Source organism: Pygocentrus nattereri, chromosome 5, assembly GCF_015220715.1.
Source record: "Pygocentrus nattereri isolate fPygNat1 chromosome 5, fPygNat1.pri, whole genome shotgun sequence".
NCBI lineage: Eukaryota > Metazoa > Chordata > Actinopteri > Characiformes > Serrasalmidae > Pygocentrus > Pygocentrus nattereri.
The window spans coordinates 3,359,272-3,378,143 of record NC_051215.1 but is presented as its reverse complement, the minus strand read 5'-3'; the positions used below and the strand labels follow the sequence as shown (position 1 = coordinate 3,378,143).

At 43.5% G+C, this 18,872-nt stretch overlaps 1 protein-coding gene across 3 annotated transcripts in view; it reads left to right on the top strand.

The window, feature by feature from the left end:
- Nucleotides 1-18,872, top strand: part of zfyve26 (zinc finger, FYVE domain containing 26) — a 50,015-nt gene that overhangs the window by 17,923 nt on the left and 13,220 nt on the right. For 2 of the 3 annotated variants that reach the window (XM_017718229.2, XM_037538790.1), the window contains 18 exons: nucleotides 1,100-1,248; nucleotides 2,526-2,769; nucleotides 3,175-3,438; nucleotides 4,202-4,321; nucleotides 5,158-5,328; nucleotides 6,206-6,442; nucleotides 7,512-7,617; nucleotides 9,873-10,696; nucleotides 10,963-11,159; nucleotides 11,916-12,020; nucleotides 12,437-12,559; nucleotides 13,503-13,676; nucleotides 14,278-14,527; nucleotides 14,976-15,068; nucleotides 15,740-15,924; nucleotides 16,927-17,060; nucleotides 17,560-17,588; nucleotides 17,689-17,825. In XM_017718229.2, the coding sequence (XP_017573718.1) occupies nucleotides 1,100-1,248; nucleotides 2,526-2,769; nucleotides 3,175-3,438; nucleotides 4,202-4,321; nucleotides 5,158-5,328; nucleotides 6,206-6,442; nucleotides 7,512-7,617; nucleotides 9,873-10,696; nucleotides 10,963-11,159; nucleotides 11,916-12,020; nucleotides 12,437-12,559; nucleotides 13,503-13,676; nucleotides 14,278-14,527; nucleotides 14,976-15,068; nucleotides 15,740-15,924; nucleotides 16,927-17,060; nucleotides 17,560-17,588; nucleotides 17,689-17,825 (3,542 nt within the window). The remainder of the gene's footprint in view (nucleotides 1-1,099; nucleotides 1,249-2,525; nucleotides 2,770-3,174; nucleotides 3,439-4,201; nucleotides 4,322-5,157; nucleotides 5,329-6,205; nucleotides 6,443-7,511; nucleotides 7,618-9,872; nucleotides 10,697-10,962; nucleotides 11,160-11,915; nucleotides 12,021-12,436; nucleotides 12,560-13,502; nucleotides 13,677-14,277; nucleotides 14,528-14,975; nucleotides 15,069-15,739; nucleotides 15,925-16,926; nucleotides 17,061-17,559; nucleotides 17,589-17,688; nucleotides 17,826-18,872) is intronic. The other variant, XM_017718230.2, reaches the window with a different exon arrangement.

Below are 18,872 nucleotides of genomic sequence, written 5' to 3'. Positions count from 1 at the left end.
AGCTGGAAGGCGGTGTTAGAAGCCCCACTGTGGCCACTCTTAGTCTGTTAAAATGCTTAAAACCTGGTCAACTCTCACTCTCAGTGCAGTATGTAGAATATATAGTATGTAAGGTAAGCAGTAATGGCTATTGTCACAACAAACCTGCATCATCACAAGGAGCTTTTTAAGGAATTAAATGTAAATTTATGTTTATTTACTTATTTATTTTTTACTGAGGTGATTTCATCTGCAGTAGGCGACTCTGGCTGTCTACTTTCAGTGAAAAGTTTTGCTTGCTAACAAGGACTAGAGTAACACAGTCTGAGGTTTGAGGTGGGAGATGTGCGCTACAGAAGTCTTCTGTTGAATATCAGTAAATTTCAGCCTCAGGCATTCACAGAATTATATAGACTGTCTGATGTAAACAATGCTAAAATCAGCACAGCTCTCAGAGTCTCACCTCTCACAGAGAAATTGAACTGACTCTGGTTATCTATGCTTCTGTCCGGAGGTTTTATCAGTCTGATGGAAAAAAAAACAATTGTTTATAAAGCTAAATGCTAGCGGTTTCATCTTTACGTTCCAGTAAGAGTTTCAGAGTGAGATATGGACCTAGTTACCGAATCGGGAAAAAAACTCCAGCAGCACTGCTGTGTCTGATCCACTCAGACCAGCACAACACACACTAACAACCACCACCATGTCAGTGTTACTGCAGTGCTGAGAATGACCCATCACCCAAATAGTACCTGCTCTGTGAGGGTCCATGGGGGTCCTGACCACTGAAGAACAGGGTAACAGAGTATCAGAGAAACAGATGGACTACAGTCTGTAACTGTAGAACTACAGAGTGCAGCTATACAGTAAGTGGAGCTGATAAAGTGGACAGTGAGTGTAGAAACAAGGAGGTGGTCATAACGTTATTCCTGATCAGCGTATGCTGTCGGCTGGTTTAAAACAATATGTGTACTTAAGTTACAGTTCTTAAACTGTTATGCTGTGTTTAGCAGGTAAAGGAACGCAGTTAGTCCTAGTTGTCAGCTGAGTGTGTTGAGTTTAGGCTGAGAGGTTTTGTGTTGCTGAATGGTCAGTTTTCTGATGAATGTTGTGTGTGCAGATGGCGGCAGTGCTGTGGTGGCGTCTTTGGAGCAGGAAGTGTGTGGGTGTGGAAGCCCACACAGCTGGCTGGTCCCCGCCATGCTCTCCCCACCTGAGTCTCTCCTCATTTCTTGTATCCGCAAGGGCAACTACATGGAGGCCCGCCAGGTGAGGAAGATCTTTCAGGTCTAGGGACCAAGTGTGTTGTGTGTGTGTGTGTGTATATACACATTTTAAAATATTATATGAGTGGGTGTGTATCTGTGCATGTTTTTTGGTTCCTGAGGTGAAGATTAGCATACATATGCATATATGTATGTGTGTGTGTGTGTGTGTGTGTGTGTGTGTGTGTGTGTGTGTGTATGTATATATAATATATATATTGCTGTTGTCGGATCAAACCCTCGTATCTCCAAAATGGTAACTTTGCAGGAGAAGGGAAAAACATACAGTAGTTTTAATGTAAGTCAATGGAACCAGACGTCTTTCCAAGTCATTTTGGGCTGTTTCTTTTGGTTTATTCATTATGAAATTTGCAGAAAATGTAAAGAGCAATGTATATTTATGTGTGTGTGTATAAAATTTATAGTGTATGTACAATGATCAGACATAACATCATGACCACCTCCTTGTTTCTGCGCTCATTGTCCACTTTATCAGCTCCACTGACTGTATAACTGCACTCTGTAGTTCTACAGTTACAGACTGTAGTCCATCTGTTTCTCTGATACTCTGTTACCCTGTTCTTCAGTGGTCAGGACCCCCATGGACCCTCACAGAGCAGGTACTATTTGAGTGGTGAGTCATTCTCAGCACTGCAGTAACACTGTAGTGGTGGTGATGGTGTTAGTGTGTGTTGTGCTGGCCTGAGTGGATCAGACGCAGCAGTGCTGCTGGAGTTTTTAAACACTGTGTCCACTCACTGTCCACTCTATTAGACCTTATTACCTTGTCAGTCCACCTTGTAGATGTAAAGTCAGAGACGACAGCTCATCTGCTGCTGCACAGTTTGTGTTGGTCGTCCTCTAGTCCTTCATCAGTGGTCACAGGACACTGCCCACGGGACGCTGCTGGCTGGATATTTTTGGTTGGTGGACTATTCTCAGTCCAGAGAATATTTCCACTCAGACCAGCACAACAGACACTAACACACCACAACCACGTCAGTGTTACTGCAGAATGACTCCCCACTCAAACAGTACCTGCTCTGTGAGGGTCCATGGGGGTCCTGACCACTGAAGAACAGGGTAACAGAGTATCAGAGAAACAGATGGACTACAGTCTGTAACTATAGAACTACAGAGTGCAGCTATACAGTCAGTGGAGCTGATAAGATGGACAGTGAGCGTAGAAACGAGGAGGTGGTCATGATGTTATGGCTGATCGGTGTATATTTTGTATGACCCCCTGAAAAGGTATAATATAATCGTGTGCATGTTGTGTAGGTGATGCTGATGTTTGGGCTGGAGAACGCTTCGTGTTCTGGGGAGCTTTTCTTCATGGAGCGATACTGCGAGGTTCTGGCTGAGCTGGCTCAAGTGGAGCAGAAGATTGAGAGTCAGTCACTTTCTTCATCTTCATCATCTTCAGAGGCGCTGGGGTCAGTGGGGGTCACGGGGCCTGGGCGGAGCCGACTGGGCAGCAGCAGCAGATCCACCCTGCAGAGCATCGGCAACGCAGCCGCAGCAGGTACACATTAGAGAACACACAGCATTGACTCACTCATAACTTACACATTACTGGCACTGCATTATTTATATGTTTTTTTCCACTCCTTTCTTATTTTGGTATGACGGGGCAATATTAACTCAAACATAAGTCCTGATATTTTCCATTGCCACAAATAAACCAATATAATATTGTATTATACAAAAAAACTATTAATAATTACAACAACTAGTCTTGTGGTGTATTTGGCCTTTTTTTGATGTGCCAGTCGTTCGGTTACTTTTACCATGATGCTTTTTATTTTTTTTTTTATCTACGTCCGAAAGTTCAAATATCTTTATATTCGTCATTTATAATACTCTGGAATTCTTTACAGATTTGCTCATCAGCTGTAGATCAAGTGCCGCTCTGTTCCTTCTTCTGCAGGCATGGCGTTTTACTCCATCTCTGATGTGGCTGACCGGCTGCTCAGCACGGCCGCTCGCCCGTTGCCCTGTCTTGAGGAGAGTTACTGGGTCTCTCGCCCTCTCTCTGACTCCTCCGATCATTTGCTCCCCCTGCTGGAGGAGCTGAGTCCCGCAGGCATGGCCGCCTTTGACCTGGCCTGCTGCCAGTGCCAGCTGTGGAAGACCTCACGGCAACTGCTGGAGACGGCCGAGAGGAGACTGCATGCCTCACTGGAGCACAGAGGTGTGTTCACGTCAAAGCACGTTCCCCCAAAGCGCTCTAATGTAAAACCCCACGAGCCAAACCCTGAACAAACCTGCAGTGAGAATGGCTGTAAATAGGAATTATTAGGCTAAGAGCTGGCACATGGCTCTGCTGATCATCTGGACAGCTTGAACTGTTCTGAGAGCTTGACAGATGTAGCAACTAATACTAAATAATATTAAATGAGAAGGCCACCAATTTTTATAATATTCTGCCTAATTTAGTGGTTCAGTGGAAATAATCTACTAATAACACCACCGTGAACAGTAAATTTCTCTAGAATGACGCATCTCACTTCAAATGAGTTTGTGAATGTCTTTGATTAGAACTTAGCAGATTAATCATGCAGACATTTAAAAAAAAATTGCATGCACTCTCAACGATGTATCGTTGTATTCTGTATAGTGCACCTCCTTGTAGGTAATTAACGTTTTGGTTTGTTCATTTGGAAGGGCGGAAAACGCATGCATTCATAAGATCCTGCTGGTTTGGGTTCATGTCAGGTTTTGGTGCTGATGTACATGAGCACCACAGTTGAGGGAAAAGACTGTTGACACTAAATAGACAGACACTAATATTGTTAATGTGTCAGATTAAACGTGTGTGGTTTCCTGAATAATGACGAGTAACAGAGCAGTAGACTAATATATGACAAACTGAAATGGTATGGCAACATTGTAACTTGAACATTATGATATTATAAAGCTGTAATATTGTCATATTATAACTATTTCACCACCAGGTGTGAGAGTGGATCCCAAGCTTCTTCACTGTGAAGGAATCCGTGGCTTTCCTTCTGTTCTGCAGCAGCTGAGCAAGATCCTCAGCAGGACGTCAGTTGGAAAAGGTCCTCCTAAATCAGGTGAACAAGCTGTTCTCTTTCATGGACGACACACACACGCTGCGTTAACGAGGGGTGTGAAATGCATGGTGAAGGTGACGATTCACCTGCAGTGATTTAGATTTTTGAATGTTATAATTGGTTATAATCTGTCTGAATAACGTTCTATAAATTATACACTCGTCTCTTGGTCAAAATAAAGGTTACAGGCTGTTTTCAAACATAAAATGCCTACAATACTGTGCAAAAGTTGTGGGGACCTATATAGATAATTTAAAACAGTTTATATTAGAGGCGGCTGCATTTGTGCTCTTAGGTACCATGTATCTATGTAATTCATATAGAATAAGGGCACATCAACAAAAATACAGAATTTCTAATTCTAAAAAAGTTGTTCTCATCTTGTGAGCTGGTCTAAAGAGAGCAAAGCTTTGGTCCAGATTTCTTCTGGATGCCTCTGGTCATTAGGATGATTTGTTAAATCTTTATGGTACATAAGGTTTTCACCTCTTCTTCTTCTTCTTTTCATTATTTTTATTATTATGTTAATGTTATCCGTAATTATTCAAATGCAAATACGCATAAGCTGTCTTGATAAACAGCTTTTTAAATCTCATTTTCTCAGATGATTAAAACATTTGCACGGTACTGTGTGCATTCATGTACCTTCTGTATTCCACTGCTGTGTAAGTTCTATAGTTCACTTTGAGTATTTTTTAGAAATGAGTGAATTTTGGTGAAATTTAAGATTTCATGCTGGGCTGAATCGATTCCTCAAAAACTGTAATCAAATGTAAGTCGGGCGTTTACAGTCCTGGTGCTGATGTACTCTCCCTGTTTGCATCCCGTATCTCTAGACTGTAATGGAGAGGATGCTCTGGTTTTGACCCCATTTGGCTGCAGTGCTCAGGAGGTGCTGCTGTGTTGTTATCCATCTCTCACGGAGGAAGGCATTGCTGCCCAGCTCATGCATGTCCAGCGCCTGGAGGTCACTCTTCAGACCCTGACCTCTGCCACGGAACTTGCTGGTAAGAGCTTAGCACTTTCTCCCGATCTCAGTGCAGTCAGCTGCTTCATCTGCACTTTACAGCAGTTTTTATATATAGAGGTGTGAAAATGCATCATGACACTTCGGTCTGAAAGTGACAATTTAATGGTGTCCAATTTAGGAAGTTACTAATATTCATAAAATATCGCTGCTCAGTTTTTGACTGAAATAATAATTCTCTGGATATTTTTACTGTAAAAATCCCCCTGAAATAGCCAGTAGTATTGTTTTCGCTGTCTGTTTATGTCTGCTGTGCTGTATATTCCACAGCTTTCCAGTTATGTACTCACTGTATTTTTAAAAATGGTTCTGAAACGAACTAAAATAATTGTCACTTTATAGAAGATTGAGATTTTATGATGTTATGAATTGTACTGCAGTCATAGATTTACACCCATAACTGTTTTGTGTACGTCATTCTTAGATGTCGAGCTGTGTTAACCTTTGCATACAAAATGCCTTTGTATGCCCCTGGTCAAATTACACACACACACACACACACACACACACACACACACACACATGGGTGCTGGAGCCTATCCCAGTGGTGGTTGGGTGGAAGGCAGGATACACCCTAGGCAGACCGCCAGTTCATCCCAGGGCAGGTCAAATTACACATTTTGTTGATTTTCTAAGTGAAAGAAAGTGAAAACCTCTACAGAGAACACCTCTGCAGGTTTTAATGCACAAGATTGTATTTGATGGCACTTTATATGTTTAATAAAATGCCATTTTTCTGCAGGACATTCCCTGGCGATGTGTTAACTTGTTTTCACTTTGAGAGTCAAACCATGGGTGTTCAAACTTACGCATTATGTTGTTAGTTTTCCTGTGTCTGACTGTGTTTTGTGCTGCAGGTGAAAATCTGTCTAGTAGCCATGTGCTGGCATCTCTGCTGGAGCAGGTGGGGCTGAGGCCATCAGAGCTCGACTCTCACCCCGTACGCTCAGCCATGAAACAGCTACTGCGCTCGCTGGACCAGCTGTGCCCGTTCGAACTGGACAGTGCCACCTGCAGGCCAGACTACATGCGCAGCTTCCTGGACTACATCAACATGCTGGCATCTGTGCTGGTCCGCAGCCTGGGCTCTGAAGGCAAGAGCTGCAGATATTTTAGATGTGTGTAATTAAGATTGACAGCTAGCTCAGTGATTGAGCCAGAATGGAGTAAAACACTGAGGTACTGCGGTATTTTACCCCTAGGTGAACACCTAGTATCCTTCTTCTAAAAAATCTGCTGTTCCAGAACAGTGACCCCCATGGACCCTCACAGAGCAGGTGGGTCATTATCAGCACTGCAGATACACTGACATGGTGGTGGTATGTTGGTGTGTGTGGTGCTGGTCTGAGTGGATCAGACACAGCAGTCGCTGCTGGACTGAGAATAGTCCATCAACCAAAAATATCCAGCCAACGGCGTCCTGTGACCACTGATGAAGGACTAGAGGATGACCAACACAAACTGTGCAGCAGCAGATGAGCTGTCATCTCTGACTTTACATCTACAAGGTGGACTGACAAGGTAGGAGTGTCTAATAGAGTGGACAGTGAGTGGACACAGGACACAGTGTTTAAAAACTCCAGCAACACTGCTGTGTCTGATCCACTCATACCAGCACAACACACACTAACACACCACCACCACGTCAGTGTTGCTGCAGAACTGAGAATGATCCACCACCCAAACAGTACCTGCTCTGTGAGGGTCCATGGGGGTCCTGACCACTGAAGAACAGGGTAACAGAGTATCAGAGAAACAGATGGACTACAGTCTGTAACTGTAGAACTACAGAGTGCAGCTATACAGTAAGTGGAGCTGATAAAGTGGACAGTGAGCGTAGAAACGAGGAGGTGGTCATGATGTTACGCCTGATCTGTGTATTTCTCTGAGAAACATATTGACACATTGTCCACTGAAGAGAAAAAGAAACGAGAAGACGATGATTCTCTTTCAGCATCAAGCGTTTAGTCATTTTTGTATTTTTCTCTTCATTCTGCAGTTGGTCTGGGTTGAACTATAAACAGCCACACGCGTAGTTTGTGTGTTCATTTCTGAAAGTGTCAACTTTCGCAACCCTTTGGTTTATCTTATGGAATAAAACGGATCCTGAGGGAGACAATTCAGTAAAATATCACATTTTTTCCACCTGCTGTGCGTGTTCAGATCAGACTTTGGAGGTGAAGCTAGGAAATCCTCTCCTCGTTCTGCTGCAGTCCCCCAACCAGCTGCTGTCACACCTGCTCTTCGACAGGCAGGTTCCACCTGACAGGTACTTCATATTGACTTGTTCTATTTGATTGACTTGTCTGTGACAGGATGGGTATAAATCCCCCAGGAGGTTTGTACACATGGAGAATTTGGTGATTTTGACGATATTAGTTGGCTTGTGTGTTTTTTTTTTTTTTTGTTTTTTTGTAGACTTCCAGTTAAATCACAAGCCCAGCTGAAGCAAAAAAAAGTCCAAACATTTCATTGCCCATAGTATTTGTGCTCGTCAGTCTAGTGAAATTTGGGCTAAAATTGTTTATGAATTTATAGTAAATTCGATGTTAATTTACTATTGTAAATAAAAACAAATAATGAAACACAAACTAGATTTGCCATGCCTAGAAATTAAAGTTCTGTTCAGGTACATTTCTCGTTCATCAAGGTACAAACAGTGTAAATGTTCCTCAAAGCTGCAGCAGTGGGTTTAAGGTCTGATTGTGGAGCTTAAATCCATTCCTCCAGGTGAAAAGTTGGTGTTTGTTCCTTTTCATAACCGAATGTTTTAAAACAGAGCAGTAGAGTAAAAGCCTGGAGGCGAGGCGAGGCGGGGTGTGTGGAGTCAGTACAGCTTAGAACAGATCATTTCAGTGGTTTATGGTTCAGTTATGATCCCTGACTAAAGGGACTGAGATGGAGCCTTGAGGGAACCACCCCAGTGACAAGCGGGGCACTGCCCCAGTGACAGTTTACTACCTTTATTTCTGAGAGTGTACAGTTTTAAACATTAAATGTTAAATAAATATTGTTTATCAGTGTTGGTTTTTTTGGAAATGCATGCTTTTTCCAAAACTGATGGTTGCAGCACATTCCAAAAGAGCTGAGACAAAAGCAATTTAAGATTAGAAACCTTGTGAAATGCATCTTAAATGGGTGATTCTGGGGTTTAAGAGGCCTCGTCCTTCATGAGTGAGGATGGATCAGGCCTCGCCACTCTGGCAAATATTGTGTCGGCGAATAATCCAACAGTTTAAAAACAATCATTTGATTGGTGTTTGCACACTTGATGGTGCCTATCATCGTCAAAAGATTCTGGAAAGGACAAGTCCGAAAACCACAACTGAATGCCCATGACCTTCTATCCCTCAGACGGCACTGCATTAAAAATCAGCATGCCTCTGTGATGAGTATCGCCAGACGGTCTCCAGAATACTTAAAACCCATTGTCAATAGACACCATTCATCACGACATCCACAAATGCAAGTCAAGTCCCTAAGAGTAAGAGGAAGAAACCTTGAGAGGAACCAAAACTCAGAACAGGAACCCATCCTCCTCTGGTCCACATCGGATAGCAAACCAATAACACATGAGCAATATGGGCAGAGACTAAGCTTTGGCCATTAGTATAAGGCGAAAAGCAGGAGAAGCATTGGCTACGATTAAATAATCTTGCTCTAAAGAGTTTGTGTCGTAGCAGCATCATCAGGAGGGTCAGTTCATGCAGATGAGGTTTGTGAGACTGTTCTATGCACAGTGAAAGCCGTAAATCAACAATATCCAGAAATGCCACTGACTCAAGCCCATCTGAGATGAACTGATGCACAGTGGCACCGTGCATTGTCGTTTCTGATTGTTTATGGAAATAATGGATATCAAGTTCTCCACAGAAGAAAAGGACCGCACAGATTGTTACCAGCACAAAGTTTAAAAGCCAGGGTGTGTCATGGCATAGAGGTGTATTAGTGAGTAGCTTGCACATGTGAAGACACTATCAGTGTGGTTGGGGCTGGATTCTTCGAAGGACACAGTCTATGAAGGCGTGTCCTTCGAAGTTTGCTTAGACCAGCGAAGGCTGAACCGAAATTAAATGGCCTGCAATACTGTGGATTTTCTGCTGGCGTCACAGCAGCGCTGTTCCCACCCTTGCTGTTGCACCACAAAACACAGTTTTTGTCAAGTTCTCTTAAAGTTCTTTAAAGATGCAGCCAGAGACATTGATTTTAAATGTTTATTTTTTTCATTAATTGGAGCTGGAGATGCTTCACCACCGTGTTTTTTTAAATTTTTTTTTTAAACCATTTGTATCGTTAACCATTCGCATCAGTTTAAACCCAATACTTATATTGGTACGGTTCATAAGGCTACATGACACCCACATAAGCTCGTCATAGACCTACATAAATGTTTATTAATGCTTATTCCAATCTAATCTAATAATGCTTATTCCATCTGTCATAACTACTTTAGCTAGCTTTTATCAGAATTGTCAAATGTGCATAATAGAATAATAATGGTCCCTTGTCTGAATGTGTGTACAGGGTGTTGTCTCTGCTGCGTCAGGAAGGCCTCCGTGTGAGTGTCCAGCAGGTCATAGTGCAGCGCTGCTGTGAACCTCTCCCTCTGTTGGATCCTCACGCCCCGAAGGTCACTGGTGTCACCGGAGGTGCCTTCTGTCCAGCCAGCATCTCCTCTCTAATCCAACAGCATGCACAGGACCGTGCACCGGCCCTTCTCAACCTCTCTGACCTCTCTGAACCTGCCCTGGCCTCTGAGCCCAGCTCTGAATCTGATGTTTCTGTGGAAACCAACCCTTCTACCTCCCCTCCCTCCCCATCTTCATCTTCATCTTCATTGTCAGGCTTTCTCCTCACTCCGTCGGCTCTGTCCTTCCTGAAGTCTCGGTCTCCGCTCGTGGCCACCCTGGCGTGCCTAAGTGCCAGCCGGAGCGGTGAGGTGGCTCGGGCCGGTCACTCTTCAGGATGGCCTGGGCTGCCCTCGTATTTCCGGAGTGCAGGGCGCAAAGAGGTGCCGCTGGACACAGAGCAGATCTCCAAAGAGGCTGAGGCGCTATTACGAGAGTTCCCCTTGCTCAGGGCTTTCCTGCGGGATGCGGCCCAGCCAGTGCTCGGCTCGGTGGGAGGCTCAGAAGGACTGGGGGCGGCTTTGTGCGGGAAATCCACAGTAGGGATGCTGTTTTGTGGGCCGCAGGGCGGGATGGGGCAGGCGTTGGCAGCCGAAGCTTTCCAGCAGGCTCTGAATGGTGGAGAACTGGACCGAGCACTGGCCTTATTGGAACTGTATGTGCAGAGCGGCCAACAGGAGGCACTAAAGGACCGATTGCTTGCATTCTCCGCACTTGAAGGTAAGGGTTACGTCGTAGGCTGAGTTGCCAGTTTATTAGTACAGTACAGTACAGTAGTTATTAGGGTCCCTAATACATGCATGTTATCTACAGTATATAATGTCCCAGTGGAGGTAAATAGGTAACAGTGATTGAAGGACCATTTCTGTTCCCTGTATTAGTGTTACATAATAGTGATTAGGGGTCTATTACGGCAAATTTCTGAATCTGAGAAATTAAGTCATGTGAAAAAGTGAAGGATGATTTCCATTCTTGTCTGTGTCCAGGAGACCATGGAACGGAGCAGTTGTTTCGAGTGAAGGACTGGCAGCTTCGTGGGCGTGTGAGTCTGCAGGGTTTGGAGCGCTGGCCTTTGCACAGCTGCCTGGAGCTGCTGCAGTACTGCCTTAGTGATTCCAGTCCGGAAGAGCCGCTGACACTGCAGCTCCGACAGAAAAAACACGAGCTCGACATGTACCATAAGGTCAGCTTCCCTGATCGCCTTGCGCCTTAGTTTTAGTTCAGTAGTTGTGCTCCAGTTACCAATTATTTCCTTGATTGATTAGTATGTGGTTGGTTAATTGCCTTCTGTAATGGCAAAGCCGTATTGCCCCTATATCCATTATACCACACTGACGTGGTGGTGGTGGTGTGTTCATGTGTGTTACAGACTGTAGTCCACCTGTTTCTCTGATACTTTGCTAGCCCCCTTTTACCCTGTTCTTCAGTGGTCAGGACCCCCATGGACCCTCACAGAGCAGGTACTGTTTGGGTGGTGGATCATTCTCAGCACTGCAGAAACACTGATGTAGTGATGGTTGTGTCTGATCCACTCACGCAACACACACTAACACACCACCACCACGGTAGTGTTACTGCAGTGCTGAGAATGACCCACCACCCAAATAGTACCTGCTCTGTGAGGGTCCATGGGGGTCCTGACCACTGAAGAACAGGGTAACAGAGCATCAGAGAAACTACAGACAGTAAGTGGAGCTGATAAGATGGACAATGAGCGTAGAAACAGGCAGGTGGTCGTAATGTTACGCTTGATCAGTGTGTGTATGTATGTACATGTGTGTGTCTGTGTGTATAAGTTACTGCAGTAACACGGGAGGATGTGCATGGTGATATTGATGAAGCATAATCAATAATGCAGTTGCTTTTATTTATTTAGTGTATGATTTACAGTGATTTATTAATAGCTTTTCTTTATTTTGTGTTGCGTGTGTTTTTGTAGATGCTGAACTTGCAGCCGCCGTTGGAATGGCGAACGTGGCAGGAGTTAAAGGAGGAGTCCAGGAAGAATCCTGAGTCCATGCTGTCCCTCCTTCTGCAGACGCAGGTCCGTCTCCTTTGCAGCAAACAGTGCTTTTTTGTTATTTTGATTATTGTAACCTTGACTGCAAATACTTATTTCTACAATTGATTAAGCTTTGGACTATTACTTGCCTAATTGACTAGTAGACCCATTATGCTTTCTATCATTTCCTCCCCCCCATTCCCCCAATAGAAGCTGTATCGCCCTCTACACTTCCTGTATTGTATTGCAGTCTGTCAGAAGGGCTGTACGAATCATTTATGAGCTTAACTGAAATTAAATGCTCTTAAAATTCTGTATTGCAAGGCCTTATTATAGTCAGATTTACCAGCTTGTGTTTCCATGGTTTAGATCACTGGGTGCTCTTGAAGCACGTTGAGCACAGCTGTCTAAAGTGATGTACTCAGGATAAAACTTGCTTTGTGTGTTTGTGTTTTCAGGAGTTTGCGCTGTGTGCTCAGTGGGTGGAGCTGTATTATGTCTCAGAGCAGTCTAAGCTGCAGCTTCAGACTGAACACCTGCTTCACCTGCTGGAGAAGGGCTGCACAGAGGAGGCCTTCCAGGTAGGAGTGCATTTATGTGTGTGTGTGTGTGTGTGTGTGTGTATGATAGGACTATATGAAATTTTTGCTCAAGTGAGTTTAGTTTGAAAACTAAAAGAGCAGAAAATTTGCCTTTTGGATACTGAGGTTAAAGGTTAGGGTTAGGTTTAGGTGTAGGTGCAGTTTTAGTAACACAAAAATCAATAGAAACCTGTGGAGGTTCTTATATGTATAGCAAGACGTGTGTGTGCGTGCGTGTGTGCGTGTGTGTGTGTGTACAGAAGGGTGATAAATTATGCAGCTCACTGCTTGGAGAATGGAGATTTGCATGTAACACAGTTTCCATTGATTTGGACAGTTACACAAAACTGTTAAAACACACACATTGAGTTACTCCACTAGTTAGCCAAATTTGCAGCATGTTGTCATTGTCGTTGTTGTCACTGCTACAACGCCTTGGCAATACTGGACCTTACAGTCATGCCAGTACAGCTACACCGAACTTGAACTTGTTTAGTTGTAAGTTGGAAAATGATCATGTGTTGAATAAATTAAAAATGAATTATGACTGTTTTTGGTGCATAAACCCAAACAGATGTGATAAGTGGGTGAAAAAACACCGGATATGCCCCCCCCCCCCCCACCACAAAAAGACCTTGAAATACTGAATAAAATGCTTTCTGTTCATTTTATATTTAATTTTACACCAAATAAGCTGCTTTCACATAAATTTAAAATGATTAATGTGACGAGTGTTTGTGCCTGTGAATCATTAGGAGTGGAATCGTTGATATATGTAAATGACCCTCCAGGGATGGTCATTAACATTACATGCTGAATCACCCGCAAATCCTCAAAAAGAATTAGTAATAGTCGTGTTCAATAAGTGGCCCTGCTTTTTGTCTTTTTTTGCTTATTTCTATTCTGTTCTTACTCCATCTGTTGCTCTGTTGTCCCGCGGCAGCTCCTGGAGAGCCTCTCTGAATCACTGGCTCTGGAGGTCAGCGAGCGCGCTCTGGATCGGAGGCCTGGATTGGCTGCCTGCCACTTTCTGTCTGATTACCTCACACTGCACTTTCAGAGCCAGATGACCCCGGCACGAAGACGCCACATACACGCCCTGCACCTGGGCTCTAAGGTGGGGGACTGCGTGCTCGTTTCCTGCACCAACCCATTAGTCGATGACTAATCATTGCAGCCCTAGAGACTAAGGCCTGTTTCACTCTTCGCCCCTACCGCTGAGCCCTTAGCCAGTTTTGCATGTTCAAGTCTAGGGGTAGGGTGCCACAATTTTTGTTGAGATAGAGGGGTGGGGCGAAGTGTTAGTGCTACATGGCGCTTCAGATGGAGATTTTTAGAGGCTCCAAATGGAGTGGTAAGAGTAAAAAAAAAAAAGAAAAAACAGCAGGATGGCTGAACAAGAGACAAAAGAACCCCCTCTTTGGAGGCACATGATTTCCTTAATGTAATTAAAGCCCAGCAGTGAGGAGCTGAACTTTCCCCTCCTCTGCTGTCACTGCAGACGGGCAGGGTCGCCTACAGAGCAGCGCTAGTAGCTGTTAATGAAGTGATGCTCTTTTTATCTGAGGGTCCTCTTTCAGAGGGAAGATCTCAACCACTATGACACTCAAACAAGGCATAGGGGTAAAAGTAAGAAATGGGATTGGGCCAAACTGCTATGTCCAGCTAGTGTGTCCACTGTGAGAAGAACTCTGAACACTGGTTTGTGGCCTCCTCAGGTGCTGCTGACGCTTCCGGAAGCTTCTCGGCAGGACTATTTCCAGCTACTGGCGGATCCTCTGCTCATGCTGGAGCAGCTGCTGATGAACCTGAAGGTAGACTGGGCCTCCACTGCCGTCTCCACCCTCCACAACCTTCTACCAGCGCAGGAGGCCGGCATCACCAACCAGCACATCGACGCACTGCTGGCTGAGTATGGCTGCAAAGCCCTCGACTTCCCCTACGCCCCCCGAGAGAGGTCACGCAGTGGTAAGCGTGTGTGGACCTGTGTAGAGAAAGCCAGGAATAATGCACCTGCTCAGCTCATATATATATATAATATATATATATATATATATATACAGTCATATGCAAAAGTTTTTGTGGCCCTGGTCAAATTCCGTGTTTTGGGGTGTCCAAACTTTTGCTTACGACTGTATATGACCATTGAAAAGTTTTGAATCACCGTCATATTAATATGTATTTTATGTATAATAACTCATAAGTATGCATTATAAACTAGATATGATTTATATAATTATGTTATTCTATATTAACAGTTTAGAAAACAATCAATAGTAAATTATAATATACTGTAATTATAATCATAAGTATGCAGTGTTTTTTGTTGTTACCTGTCTTTTCTGCTTTAACGCTTATGAGACATTATGAATACTACATTAATAATGTGACACCTCACACAAGTTTTTGTTTCCAGACTCGGTGATCAGTCTGCAGGACTTTTCTCTGCAGTGTCCAGCTCAGGATAGCTCTCAGTCCTCCCCCAGCCACACGCCACCTCCCTCTGCAGGTCAGCCACAGCAGCCAGACTGCATCTGCTTTGAGAATTAAGGCTGTAGGGCTGCACCAAACATTTACAACTGTGATTGATTAGTCCATCAACTATGATTGATTAGTCCATCAACTATGATTGATTAAAGAAAACATGCTTTCTGCTTTTTTCTCTCACCTTGCCCTGTCACAGCACCACTGTTCCACAGGTGTCGTGTGTTATTTTGTAGTTAACGTCTTGCCATTATGAGGAACTCTGGCTAAAGAATGACATCAGGGGTCTCTTTATGTGACAAAATTTATTCGTCTTTTTTGGTGTAAATAAACAATCAAAGCCATTCCTGTGGTATGCTGCAGTTTTTCACAGATTTCTCATCTTCACTTGCGTGTAATAATGTAAATAGATGCTGTTTTGACTTAAATCTGGATCCTTTTTGCAATGTAGCCAAAGGAAACGACTGGTTTCAAAGTAAGAAGTAAATGCTTTTTCTTAGGATTTTAAATATAGCATGTAAGCATGTTTGGCGATAGTTCTACCATTCTAAACCATATAAAGGACGTCTTTGTATCATCTTTGCTGAGTGATGCTTTGACAAGATTCTTATTAGAAGTTTAATCTCAATTAATCTCAGTTTTTAAGCTGCGAAACATAATTTGTACCCAAGCTCAGTTTTTCTGTCTCCTGTGCAGGAGGTACTCCTATCCACACCCCGTCTAGCTCTGCCCATGATCGGGAGAGAGGCTCCACAGGGAGAAGGTCCCGCTCCTCTGCGACCCTCTTCTCGCCTCCGGAGAAAACGCCAGAGCGCAAAGACTGGATACCTGACCACAAGAAGCATATCTGCATGGTCTGCCAGAGAGAGCGGTTCACTATGGTGAGACATACGTTTTACACGTCAGAATGTGCATTGAGAGCATTTCACCTCATTTATAGGTTGGATTAAAGTGATAGTTTGGTGAATTTATGCAGTTTCCCTCACCCTAGTGTGGTATTTGATCAGCCAAAACCAGAGCTAATGTAAAACACAGACTTACTTCGCTCTACTTTGTTATAGCTGCTTTTCTCTCATCTTGGGCAGGAAACCTTTCCGCAAAAGTAGAAAAGTTTCTTGCACAATTTCTCTCAACGTTTGGCTTTTTACGAGGCTGAAGTCGCTTCTCATTCGCCAGCTTCTTGTTTGAATTTTCCGGTTCCACCTTAAATGGTGCCTGAGGCACCAGACTGTAATTGCTGCACCATTTAAGCTGGAACGGGAAAATTGGAACAAGAAGCTGGCGAATGAGAAGCTAAATGTAGCTGGAGTGCTTATAAATGCAGATAAGTCTGTTCGTCTCCAAATGATCTACGTCTTTCTTAAATCTTTTTCTCTGCCTCAGTCTCAGTTAGCAGCTGTCTAGGCTATGTTGTAGTCTGTGTTGCTATGGTGACCAGCGGTCTGCGCTGATCTTTAGGATTAAAGGGTGAATCAGCAGTTCTACATTAACTCCAGTGTTTAAGACCATTTACTGTTAAACTGTGTTGAAGGATCAGCAGAGCTTTATTTTACTGTAGAGGAGGATTATTTTATTATTACCTACTGATCTGATTCAGCTGTGGAGCCACTAAAGGGCAGTAAAAGAGCCACAGATCCCTGGCTTAAACAGTAGAGGGGAATAGGGAACAGAATTTTTAAAATCAATATTTAATTCAGTCAGTAGTAAGTACAGGGTGAAAGAAACAGGTCTCACATGGTCAGTCTTCTTATTTATTTATCCATAATTTCTTCCCACATTCACTTCCTCTGCTTGCTCCTTTTGGTCAGCAGATGACCGTCCGGTTGGTGCCTGGGCTCTTATGGTAAATCCAGATTTTCTTATTCTTTCTCTTTGTGCCCCAGTTTAACCGGCGACACCACTGCAGGCGCTGTGGAAGACTGGTGTGTCAGGCGTGCTCCAGCCGGAAGATGGTGGTCGAGGGCCATGAGGAGCCTGTAAGAGTGTGTGACCAGTGCTACAACTTCTTCCACCAAGAGTAAGTACTAACACAAACACTTATAACAGTATAACACTTCATCAGCACTGTGTGGGAGAACCATAATACTTCTGATGTCTCTTAAAGTAACAAAAACACTTATGATATATTCATAGGTTGGTTCTAAGTGAAACATATACATTCATGACTGCCAGCCTACATTTGTATAACACATTTTATTATATTGAGTGTTTTATAGACATTATAGACATTTTTGAATGCTAAGATTCACAGGCAGTCTAGACATAACCATTCATAAATATCCATAGAGGGCAGGTTATTCATGTGTTTGTGTTTTGTAGTTAAGTAACAACACATTATAGTCCTATTAATGTATTATTAATTTATTTTAATAGTACCCATTAAATAAAAAGTAAGCATTAATCCGCTTCAGAACAACCTAGTGGGATTTTTTTATATGACATTTGTGGTTTTGCCTGAGCGAACTGAATTTTGAGTGGTGATTATTAATTCATTTGATTATGTATTGCTGTTGCAGCTCAGATGAAGAGTTGGAGCAGGCAGAAGGTATCACTGTCATTACTTCTCCTTCACTCCAAATAATCGGCATATCTGTGTGCATCTTGTTGTATCTTGTGATAAAACACTAATGCTTCTGTCTCTCCAGTAGCTGGCAGTCCCCTGTCTTCTGATGGGGTTCTGGACGGTGTCCTCAGTCTTCCTGAGATTCCTCAGAAGCAGTACAGGCTCAGCCCAAACCCTGCTGAGAACCAGCAGATACGCAGCGAGTTCTACTATGAACAGGTTCGCTTCTGTGTGTGTGTGTGTGTGTGTGTGTGTGTGTGTGTGTGTGTGTGTGTGTGTGTGTGTGTGTGTGTGTGTGTGTGTGTGTGTGTATATGTGTGTGTATATATATATATATATATATATATATATATATATATATATATATATATATATATATATATATATACACACACACACACATACACTGACTGGCCGCTCCATTAAGTCCACCACTATATACCTACACTCGTTCTCCATTTTATCAGCTCCACTTACTGTATAGCTGCACTTTGTAGTTCTACAGTTACAGACTGTAGTCCATCTGTTTCTCTGATACTTTGTCAGCCCCCTTTTACCCTGTTCTTCAGTGGTCAGGACCCCCACGGACCCTCACAGAGCAGGAACTATATGGGTCGTGGATCATTCTCAGCACTCCAGTAACACTGATGTGGTGGTGGTGTGTTAGTGTGTGTTGCGCTGGTCTGAGTGGATCAGACACAGCAGTGCTGCTGGAGTTTTTAAACACCTCAGTGTCACTGCTGGACCGAGAATAGTCCACCAACCAAAAATATCCAGCAATGTCCTGGGGCAGCGTCATGTGACCACTGATGAAGGACTTGAGGACGACCAACACAAACTGTGCATCAGCAGATGAGCTGTCGTCTCTGACTTTACATCTACAAGGTGGACTGACGAGGTAGGAGATTCTAACAGTGGACAGTGAGTGGACAGTGTTTAAAAACATAAATATCGAAGAAGATTGCATAATGTCAAGAAGGAAATTAAAATCCAGATACACTATATTTCCAGAAGTATTCCCTCACCCACCCGAATCATTGAATTCCGGTGGTTCAGTCACTTCCATGGCCACAGGTGTATAAAGCCGAGCCCCTAGGCCTGCAGACTGCTTCTACAGACATTAGTGAAAGAATGGGTCGCTCTCAGGAGCTCAGTGAGTTCCAGCGTGGTACCGTGATCGGACGCCACCTGTGCAGCAAGTCCAGTCGTGAAATTTCCTCACTACTAAATATTCCACAGTCAACTGTCAGTGGGATTATAACAAAG